This window comes from Chrysemys picta, chromosome 1, assembly GCF_011386835.1.
Source record: "Chrysemys picta bellii isolate R12L10 chromosome 1, ASM1138683v2, whole genome shotgun sequence".
In the NCBI taxonomy this organism is placed as follows: domain Eukaryota; kingdom Metazoa; phylum Chordata; order Testudines; family Emydidae; genus Chrysemys; species Chrysemys picta.
In genome coordinates this window covers 154,254,118-154,264,819 of record NC_088791.1, presented here as the reverse complement: position 1 = coordinate 154,264,819, position 10,702 = coordinate 154,254,118, and the positions used below count along the sequence as shown (strand labels likewise).

Genomic DNA, 10,702 nt, shown 5'->3' with positions numbered 1-10,702 from the left:
CCTATGAAAAGCCATTAGAGATGAGGAAAACCAGGATGAAGGGCAGGAAGGACATGCACTGTTGATTGGGCAGGGGGGAAGAATTTAAAGATTCTGGTGCTATTCAGCAGGGTTCAGGGCAGGGCATATACACCCTGGCAGAAATCCTGGGGGCATCTGACCTCATGTGCTGCCCCTCCCCCCAATCCCACACCGCATCTCTGATGGAGGCTTCTGTTTTAGTTTTGCACAATTGTGTTGGTCAGCTTTGGTTTTGTAAAAACCAAAGCTGGGAGTGGTTAGACTCTAAGTTTCTAATCAAAACACACTTAACATATGGATTCCTTTGCCCATTATAGACCCCTCATTTAACCTGTGCAGGATGTATAGGAGGGGTGGGGATTTTATTAAATGGGTTGGGGAGGTAATTGTTGTCAACACTTGTGAATTTATTGCTGGTCTCACACACTTTGTTGTTTTCCTTAAAGCCCCAACTCATGCAGCCAGGGCAGTGTGTGAGAATCAGCTTCCATGTGCATGGGGCAGGGAACATCTGGGAGACGTGACATCATCTAAGGAATGTTTTTTAATAATTTTTTAATTATGATTTTTACCATACTGACTGGTGAGTTGCAGGTGCCCAGCCACACTGGGGGATTGCAGAGGATTTGCTCTCTTTCCTCAGGGGTGAGGAGAAGAGCCAACCAGATGCATGAGAGGAGTCCCTAACTCTGCTTTGCCCAGACACAAATGTAGCTGCTCCCTGCGCCACCAGCGCCTAGGGGGCGCACTGCCCAGGCAATGACAGACTACAACTCCCAGGATGCCGAGCGCTCTGCAGACTACAACTCCCGGGATGCGTTGCGAACAACCCACTAGGTGAACGACAAGGCCCAGGATGCCCCGCGCCGGGCCCGCCGCGAGCGCCGAGGAGCCAACGGGGCACTACAAGTCCCAGGATGCCCGGCGGCCGGGGGGTGGATGAGCGTCTCCAGGCTGCTCCCTCTCCCCGCGTGGTGCGGGGGTGGGAGACGGAAACGGCACCGCGGAGTCGGAAGGAGGGAATGAGGAGGTGGACGGTGAGTGCGGGGCGGGGAGGGATATGGGTAGTTGGGGCACGGGGGAGGGGGTAACAGGAGGAGTGCACTGAGGGGGTACATTGGGGGGAGTACAGACAGGGGGGCAGGGTGCTGAATGGGGGCGGACAAAGGGAGGGCACCGAGGAGGGCTTGGGGGAGGACAGAGGGAGGTGGGGGCAGGGCACGTGGGGGGAGAGGACCGAGGGAGGTGGGGGAGAGGACAGAGGGAAGGGCATGGGGGGGAAGAGGGATTGCTCAGTGGTTTGAGCATTGGCCTGTTAAACCCAGGTTTGTGAGTTCAATCCTTGAGGGGGCCACTTGGGGATCTGGGGCAAAATCAGTACTTGGTCCTGCTAGTGAAGGCAGGGGGCTGGACTTGACCTTTCAAGGTCCCTTCCAGTTCTAGGAGATGAGATATCTCCATTACTTATTTATTTTAAGAGGGTGGGGGCGGGGCAGGGCACCGGGGGGGGGGGGTGTAAATGGGTTTTTTCCTCTTCTGATGATTTTGTGCATATTGATTTTTATTCCCTTTTATTCATTTATTTTCATTTTGAGTCACACCCCTTCTCAAATCCCTACAATAATCTCCTCTCAGAGGCTGGTGCCTGTCATGTTTCTCCTTCTACCCTGCCCCCCTGGCCAATTAAATATAATGAAATACCTCTCAACACCACCATTGCCCTTGCTAGCCACCTGTGTGAGATAAAGGACACTGTCAGGTTAAAAGTCGTATTCTCTCATTTTGTTAACTTTCATAAATTTCCTTACTAGCGTCACTGATTATCTGAGAAATCATCATGACAGAATTTGAGGAACTTAGCTATTCACCCACTCATTTATGGTTCATGTATCTTGGTCAGTGAAACTGGACTGGCTACTTTCACCTCCTGCTTCCTCGGTGTGAGCATGGTGGTGCAATATTAGGACTACACACAGGAATTTTTGTATTCAAGCAAATGTTTTCATTGACTTTTTTTTAAATTAAAAATTGTGTAAGGTTAGTTATTTAAAATAGAAGTTAAATGGTAGGCTTAAACTACTTCATTTATCAGAGGGGTAGCCGTGTTAGTCTGGATCTGTAAAAAGTGACAGTCCTGTGGCACCTTATAGACTAACAGAAGTATTGGAGCATAAGCTGTCGTGGGTGAATACCCACTTCGTCAGACGCATGTGGTGGGAATTTCCAGAGGCAGGTATAAATATGCCGGCAAGAATCAGTCTAGAGATAATGAGGTTAGTTCAATTAGGGGAGGATGAGGCCCTCTTCTAGCAGTGGAGGTGTGAACACCAAGGAAGGAGAAACTGCTTTTGTAATTGGCTAGCCATTCGCAGTCTTTGTTTAATCCTGAGCTGATGCTGCGAATGGCTAGCCAAAGACTGCGAATGGCTAGCCAACTACAAAAGGGTAAATAGGGTATTCTGGGATTTTCCTCCCTCACTTCCAAAAAGAAGCACGTTTTGTGTAAATTGGATGCTGCAATGTGAAAGAGGCATGCTGATTTTAGTGCAATAGAGGAAACAGGAGAAAGTTGTTAATTGGAGGCTAGGGAAGGAGGGGGTCAATGCTAATTTGAGTTCTTTCATTATCTGCCTTCAGTTAAATTCTCTTGAGTGCTATTTTCCTGGATTTTTGGTCCCATGAGATTCAGTGCAGTCTGTCACAAACTCACAGGTCATGCCCACTCTTGGCCCATACAGCCCCTGGAGGGAACCCCCTTCAGTGTGACAGCCCTTCTCAGGGGTCCACTCTCTTTCAGGGGTTAGACCCCTCCACCTCCTGGAACCACACCTCTCTGAGCCCTAGCACACCTGTCTCTCGCCGTGGGCCCCCTCAGGGAGTCCACTCACTCTGGAACCCCGGGGCCTCCACTCCGAGAGGGAATAATGCAACCCTGTTCTCTAGACTGGAGTGACTCTTAGCCAGCGTAAAACAGGAGGGTTTATTGAGTGTCTGAACACAGCATAGGAAACTCTCAGGGCCCTCAGGCCTGGCCTCCCTCAGCACAGCACATCTAAGTCTCTCCTGCATCCAGGTGGGCTCTGCCTGCTCTCCCTCTCCAGTCCCAAATCCCCGTGCTTTCCAGCTGGGCATCTGATATCACCTCCCCCAAGCCCCATCTCTGTCCATTGTCTTCCATCCAGGTAAACAGGGTTGTCTGGACTTACTCTTCTCTCAGCTATCCTTTGCACCCCACTGGCCAGAACCTGCTGTGACTCCCGAGCTGGGTCACCAGTTGCTGGGGTATCCATTCTCCAGGCCATTGGCTGGGGTCCCAAGTGCCATCGCCGGTCCTGTGTAACAACAAACTCCCTCTCCCATCACCTCATTAAACCAGTAACACCCAGGGAAACTGAGTCCCACCCCCTCTGCATGCAAACCATTGAAAAAACCAAGAGAACCTCCCCCCACTTTGTCACACAGTCACTTTCTGACTGTTTTGTTAACAGGTGTAAAACTAAGGCCCTGATCAATACCCAAGATATTTTTCCCTAGTGTCCTGAGCAAATTTCAGTTAGGGCATTTACGTTCTCCCTATTCCAGTTGGATATATTATTTACTCCTGGGGGCATTCTGCACCAAAAAATTAAAAATTCACACAGTATTTTAAAATTCTGCATATTTTATTAAAATAACACAATATAATCATGCCAGTTTCAATTATTTTGGTAATTCATTTCAAAATACCCATTAGCAAATATGTCTAATAATACAGATGATAAAGATTCAGGAATGTGTTTTTACAAATATTCTTTAACAGGAATATTAATATAGAACTTTAAATTAAATACAATACTGAAATGTATTATTCAATTTCCTACACTACTCAGAAGCAGTGCAAAGGCATGGGAGAGTCAGGAGTAATAGAGGAGCTGAGGGAGAGGGAAGTAATTGCTGGGAAGGAGCCTGGGAGTGAATCTGGAGGGTTGTTGGGTGTTGGTAGGAGACGTATGGAATGTTTTTTTGGAGGGGGAGGGATTGTTAGGGAGTTGGGGACCCTCCCCCATGCAGACCCTAGCTAATCCATAGTCTCTCACATTGTCAGGCATATCTACACATGTTCCTGTGTGTCCCTGCACCCCCACTCAGCCACTCCCCCATCCCAATGTGTCCCTGAACCCCCCAATCTCCTGCCTCCTTGTGCCCCTGCACCTCCACTCCCATTCAGATCCTGGCTCAATGCTGTCACCCTACTAGTTCCTGTGCCCCCACCTGTCCCCTCCCACCCCCCTTGCCCTTTTGAACTTAGTCTATGTGACCCCCACAGCAGCCTTGTTTGCCCTGCGTTGTCTGACCCCACCCTTAGTACCTCCTCACCTGGTCCCACTGGCAGGGCACTGAGGAAAGCAGCCTTTCCTTCTCCCACTCTGTGACTGGCTGCTCCAGCCTGGAGCTTCCTGCTCTGTCATCTGGCACCACAGCAGACCCTGGTGGGCAACAGTTGTAATTACAGGACCTCCCCAGCAGAATGTATTTTTTGTGGGGTGGGGAGGAAAGCTGCATAGCAGTGCAGAATTCCCCCAGGAGTAATTTCACTTAGAACCCTGCCAGGCTGTGAGGCTGGTTTCACCTCCTCTTTGGCCTTGCATGCTCCCATCTTTCCTATCCGCCAGTCCTACTAAAATGTTTTCGTAAACTTCTCTTCCTTTCTTGTTACTCTGACTGTGACTTCCCCCTTTTTTCAGCTCTCTATGATGACTTTCCCTTTTCTACTATATGAAATGTTAGCTGCTGCTTGCTGAAAGCTTTCACTCCATTCTTTACTTGATCACCTCATCCCCAGTTTCATCACATACTGCTGTGAAAATAGCTTTTTTTTTTTCTTGTGTGCAGTTTCTCCTTCACCTACTCCATTCTTTGGGCATTCTCTCACTTCACTTCTCTTATTGTTGTAATCAGTGTACATCAATCTCCCTTACCTACTTTAATAAAAACACATAAAAACAAAACAATATTTGACAGAGCATTTGTACTTAAGGGTCCATATGCTGCTGTGTTGTTGTGTTTTGTATCCATCATCCCTTTAGACTCTAAGCTCACTTATTACTTCTTGCCACTACCCAAATTGTATAGAACCAAGAACACAGACACACTCAGTGCTACTAAATATACCTTCTGTAAAGCAATTTTAGATCCTTGTGGACAAAAGAGAAAAGTGAGACATCACTACCAAGCTTTATAAATCGTAATAATTCCCTCCACTCTCCCAGTCACTGTGGGTAGGTCTACACTGTAGTTAGACACCCACAGCTGGCCCGTGCCAGCTCATTCGGGCTCACGGGGCTCGGGCTAAAGGACTGTTTGATTGCGGTGTAGATATTCAGGCTTGAGCTGCAGCCCGAGCTCTGGGACCCTCCCACCTCACAGGGTCCTAGAGCCCAGACTCTAGTCCAAGCCTGAACACCCCTACAACTACACAGCTCCTTAGCCTAAGTCAGTTGTCATTGGCCAGCTGTGGGTGTCTAATTGCAGTGTAGACATATACTTAGTCCCTTCCTATCTTTAAATCTCAATTAAAGCACTTCCTATATGCTTTGGCACATAACTGACAATTTGTAAAGGATTTTATGGTATGACATAAATATTTAAAAGTGTGCATTGTACTCCTCGTTCTCTCCCAAGCAGTTATTTTACTGTGTCTGCTTCCTACTCCTACTGAGTCTTGCCTGGGGCTAGAAGCATGACAGTTTCTTTTCTGTAAACGAATGCACCTGTGGTAATTGAGCATGAGTGGATGTCTGTTGCAAATGAAGTTGCATTGGGTGTGGGCATTGTAATGGGCCGGACAGACAAGTGAAGTAGGATTACTGTGGTAGAAGGGACCTTGGTTAATATTTCATCTTAAATGTTCACTGAACACTTGAGCCGTTTATAATCAACTGAAGGTTCAGGATTTGGATGGAAACATTGCTTCTTCATTGCCGCATGTTGAAAAAGAAAAGGAAGAGATGTTGTTATCCATCCAGGGAGGGATTGGTCGATAGATAAAGGGAGCAGTTTATCCCAGCAGGGTCAACCTTGCGTTTGGTCTCGGGGGTTTACCATTATTATTAATTGAACCTCTGAGTTTCTCACCTTTCTCTCCCTCCTCCTCCCCCCGCAGTTGGAACACTATGATGGATAACCGCTTTGCTACAGCTCTAGTAATTGCCTGCGTGCTCTGCCTCATTTCCACCATTTATATGGCAGCCTCAATCGGTACAGATTTCTGGTATGAGTATCATAGCCCAGCTGGAAATGCCAGCGAACTTAGCAAGAGTATTTTGGAGGAATTCATCAGTATGGACGCAGATGAGAAGACTTATACGGATGCACTGTTCCGGTGCAATGGCACAGTTGGATTGTGGCGGAGATGTATCACTGTTCCCAAAAACTCTCACTGGTATAGCCCACCAGGTAAATTAGTCCATCCTCCAAATAGCATTTTCCTCCACCTTCCCTGTTCCTTCCTGCCTTGAGCTGCAATTTAAGGGTTGGATATCAAACAATATTTCCTCAAAATGGATCTCTTTTCCAGAAAGCTTCTCTGGTTAATAAACAGTTACGGCAAATATAAAGTTTTAAAGATGCAAAAGGAAAGCCTTATGCAGCTGCTAGTGAGTGTTTAGAGAACCAGGATTTGATATGTTAAGGTCTTGTCTACGCTTACAGTGGCTCAGCTGCACCGATGCTACCGATGCCGACAGCAGAGCTTCTCCCATCAGTGTAGGTATTCCACCTCCCTGAGAGGCGGTAGCTATGTCAACGGGAGAATACCTTCTATTCGCATAGTGCTGTCTACACTGGGTGATGTGGATTTTCCTCACCCATGAGTGATGTAGTTATACCAACATAAGTGGTAGTGTAGACCAAGCCTCAGTTTCATCTTAAAGTGAGTCCAGTGTAATTTGGTTTTTTCTGCACTTTGTTTTCCAATTGAGAGAAATATCATTGTTGCTTTTTCTTAAAGTTTAAAAAGTGAGTAAATATTACTTGCAAAAGTGAAAATGTTATTTCTGACACTTTAAAAAAAAAATTTTTTTATTGTTTTTCCCACTTTTTTAGAGGAAACATTGTGGTTGAAAAGGTGGGCATTTTCTCACAGTTTCTAAATGAAAAATTTTGAATATGCTTAAATTGTGTGTTCCTGAAAATTTTCATTTAGAGACTGTTTTTTATGAAAAATTGTCACAACTTTTTCCCATGGAATCATTTTCAGTGAAACCCCATTTTTGATGAAGGATCTTTTTGATGGAAATTTCAACCAGCTCAACTCAAAAGCATCTTTTAGAACTTCAAAGTGGCGATGGACAAATTTTCAGTGGGAATAAATACCATGAAATATTTAAAAAATTGTTTAAAAAAAAAGAACAGAAATAGAAGTGTTTAAAAAGTGTACTTATGTTCCATGAAATGTTTAACAAGGCATTGAGCTAAACACAGCTGCTTTGTTAGGATATCTAATTTAAAGAATGGAGAGCACTGACCATACAATATTTGGGTATCTTGCATCACATTTATTTCAATCTGTTGTATCAATAAACGCTGGCGTAGACCTCTAGATTGCCTGGGGGTGCGGCATATTTTAATTTTGTCACACATTGAAATAAATGCACAATACGTTTATTTTAATGGAATATCAGTATAAAGAAAAAGTTATGGTTGCATAGTTAAGCACTCACTATAATAATTTGGTCAGCACTCACGCATATTAGATACTTTATTTTCAGCTACCACAACAACCTTCCTGAGGTGTCATGTAAGGGATGAGGCAGCTGGCTGTAAAGCTAGCTTGACACACAACTTGAGTGACCTGTATATGCCAGCACAATTTTTCAATATTCCTCTGATGTAATACTTAATCTCTAGTAAATGCAGTTTACTATTGTAACTCCTAATAATGACTCATTAAAATGAGTGTATGACAGAGTTGTTTATCCTTCTGACAAGGGGACATATTTCTTTCCTGATTTAAGAGCACTGCGAGTGCTGAACTGTGAAGGAGTTATGGTATTTATTGCTTTGGCTGTAAATGTGTGGTGTGAATTGATCCAGGAAGAAGTGGGATAAGGGGGAGTGGCTAGTCTCTATAAAGATTAACTATTTTTAGGGTGAGAACAGTTCTCAGAAGTAAAGGGATTTCTCATGTAAAAAGAACAGCAGATACTGGATGAAGCAGCATTGTCAAATGAAAATAAGGAATAAAACTGATGGTGGTTATTGCATTTTTCCCCCCCTCCCTCCAGAAACTGATATGGTCAGAAACTGCGTCAGTTTTTCCCTCTCTGATCAATTTGCGGAGAAGTACATGGAGCCTGGGAACCACAATAGTGGTAGTGACCTGAACCGGACCTGTAAGTGCCTTTCACCTCTGGCAGATGTGCGGGATAAAGGAGGCTGGGAAGGAAAAGAAAAGAGGACATTTTCATTTCCAGATTCAATCATTAGTGAGAGAATAAGGAGAGAAGTAACTCTATTTTGATCTGCCCACCTCAGCTAATACTTCATATAATAATCCTGGGTTTTAGTCATGACTTGAAGGCAAGGGTAGGAGATTTGTTTGTTTGCTGTAGGAAAGGATTAATTTAGAGAACATTGTTGTGGGAAAACTCAGTAAGTGAACACACATTCAGGTTCCTCCCTCTCTTTTCACAGGAGGCAGTGGGTCCTTCCTAGCTCAGGTTGAAGGTCCCTGATGGCCTAGTGTATGGGAATGAACATAGATGGGCAAGGAGAATGCCAGACACTGACATGTTTTTAACATACCTGTGGATGTCTCTCATACACAGATCTTTGGCGTTTGCAGTTCCTCCTGCCCTTTGTCAGCCTAGGGCTGATGTGCTTTGGGGCTTTGATTGGCCTTTGTGCTTGTGCCTGTCGAAGCCTCTACCCTGCCATTGCCATAGGAGTCCTACATTTCCTTGCAGGTAGGTCCTGTTCTGTGCTCCGGTCCCCTCTCTCTCTCCTAGCAGTGTAACTTCCCTGACCGTGTCAGCCAGGGCATCTGTACGGTGAGCTGATTGTCCTTTACTGTTTATTCCCCAGGTCTGTGTACGCTGGGCTCAGTCAGCTGCTACGTAGCTGGAATTGAGCTGCTCCACAAGAAGCTGCACCCACCTGATGATGTGCAGGGTGAATTTGGCTGGTCCTTCTGCCTGGCTTGTGTATCTGCTCCTTTACAGTTTATGGCAGCTGCCCTCTTCATCTGGGCCGCCCGCACCAACAGGAAGGAATTCACGCTCTTGAAAGCGTACCGTGTAGCATAAATAGGACACTTCATTCATGGCCAGTTGCTGCTTCACAGTATTTTGTTTCAATGTTATAGGCCTTTTCCCATTCATATCCCATCCTTCTTTTGGTCAGGTATTTGCTCCATGCACTGCGTGCTTCTTGCCAGTTGAATTTCAGTGGTCTGTAGGTTTTGAAGACAAAGACCTCTGGGCGAAATTACCAAACTTGAACAGCTTTCTCTTGCCAGAAGTCTGCAGAATTTTAACAGACTTTTATAATATAATTTAAAAAAAAAAAAAAACTTTGTTTTGTCTGTGGAAATAGTCTTAAGAGCTCATCCCCCTTTTTAATTATACTACCCTAACTGGACACTCGATCTAAATCTGATCTGAAAAAACTGGAGAGGCATTGTGGGGCACAGGATGAATAGGGGAAGAAAAGAGGGAGATGCAGGAGAAGAATGAGAACTGCAGAGTGTGAATAATAGAGAATTGGGCACTATGTGTTATGAGATCCCAGCAGGTGATGCACCCTAAGAGCACCAAGCAGAGATGGATGTGCAGAATTGTGTGTAGAAATGTTATAGCTACATCTGTGTTACCTAGTTTTTCTTTCTCTTACTCTCATTAGTTTCTCCTCTCAGCCTCTTCTGACCAGGTTGATGTAATTGGGGCAGTCAGCTGTAGCTTTTGTGCCTGCTGTAAAATAGGGCCCCTCCTTTATTGTGTTGAAGAGACAGGCCTCATGCAAGGTTTGGATTTAATTTGGGGGGGGGGGGGGGTGTACATGTGTACATAAATCTAACTTTTTTTAAAGCTTATTTATTTACCAATGTAGCACACAACAAGTTTTTTAAAAATGTGCTGCTTGTTTCCCATCTTGCCCCACACCTGTTTAAACACAAATAAACCAGAGTAAAGGCTCAACAATTTTATCAGAGTTGTTGTGAATTTGATTGAAAAAGGAAATGGCCTGAGACAGATTAATACAATCTTGTCTGGTCACTGTTGTTCATAGTACTCAAGTATGGGAGAGAGATGACCAGTTTCTGTACAAAGCCTTTTTCTCTTTGCCTTAGGGACTCTTTAATGGAGGAAGAGAGTCTAACTAGTTCCCAGTTAGCTCATCCCATATAGAAATCTGCCCTTCAACTGCTCAGAGTCCATTCAGCCTTTGTTGTACATCTTGGAGGAAAACAAGCCCAACATTCAGAGAGTAAATAATTCTGTTCCCAGTTGGTTAACAAGCTTTAACCCCCCCCCCTTCCTTGCTTGCTCCTGGTTTGATAAAAGAAACATCTAATTGAAAGTGAATTGAGTTGTAACAACTTTCTGAACAAGAGTACCCATCAGGATTGCATTTGCTGACTCAGCGAATCACACCGAACCGGATTCTTCTGTCTCTCTCACCTGTGTAAATCTACAGTAATTCC

The 10,702-nt window shown here is 44.9% G+C and overlaps 1 protein-coding gene across 1 annotated transcript; it reads left to right on the top strand.

The window, feature by feature from the left end:
* The first annotated feature begins 523 nt into the window (after positions 1-523).
* CLDND1 (claudin domain containing 1) lies at positions 524-10,204 on the top strand. The gene is made up of 5 exons (XM_005311213.5): positions 524-1,058; positions 6,164-6,456; positions 8,286-8,393; positions 8,829-8,966; positions 9,085-10,204. Exons 2-5 carry the CDS (start codon positions 6,174-6,176, stop codon positions 9,303-9,305), a joined length of 750 nt encoding a protein of 249 aa, XP_005311270.1. The 5' UTR covers positions 524-1,058; positions 6,164-6,173; the 3' UTR covers positions 9,306-10,204.
* The last annotated feature ends 498 nt before the right edge of the window (positions 10,205-10,702 follow it).

Excerpts from the sequence above, each read along its gene's own strand:
- CLDND1 (XM_005311213.5), top strand. The coding sequence starts at position 6,174 with ATGATGGATAACCGCTTTGCTACAGCTCTAGTAATTGCCTGCGTGCTC. Across the intron at positions 8,394-8,828 it reads TAGTGACCTGAACCGGACCT|ATCTTTGGCGTTTGCAGTTC; the intron begins GTAAGTGCCTTT and ends TCTCATACACAG. Across the intron at positions 8,967-9,084 it reads AGTCCTACATTTCCTTGCAG|GTCTGTGTACGCTGGGCTCA; the intron begins GTAGGTCCTGTT and ends TTTATTCCCCAG.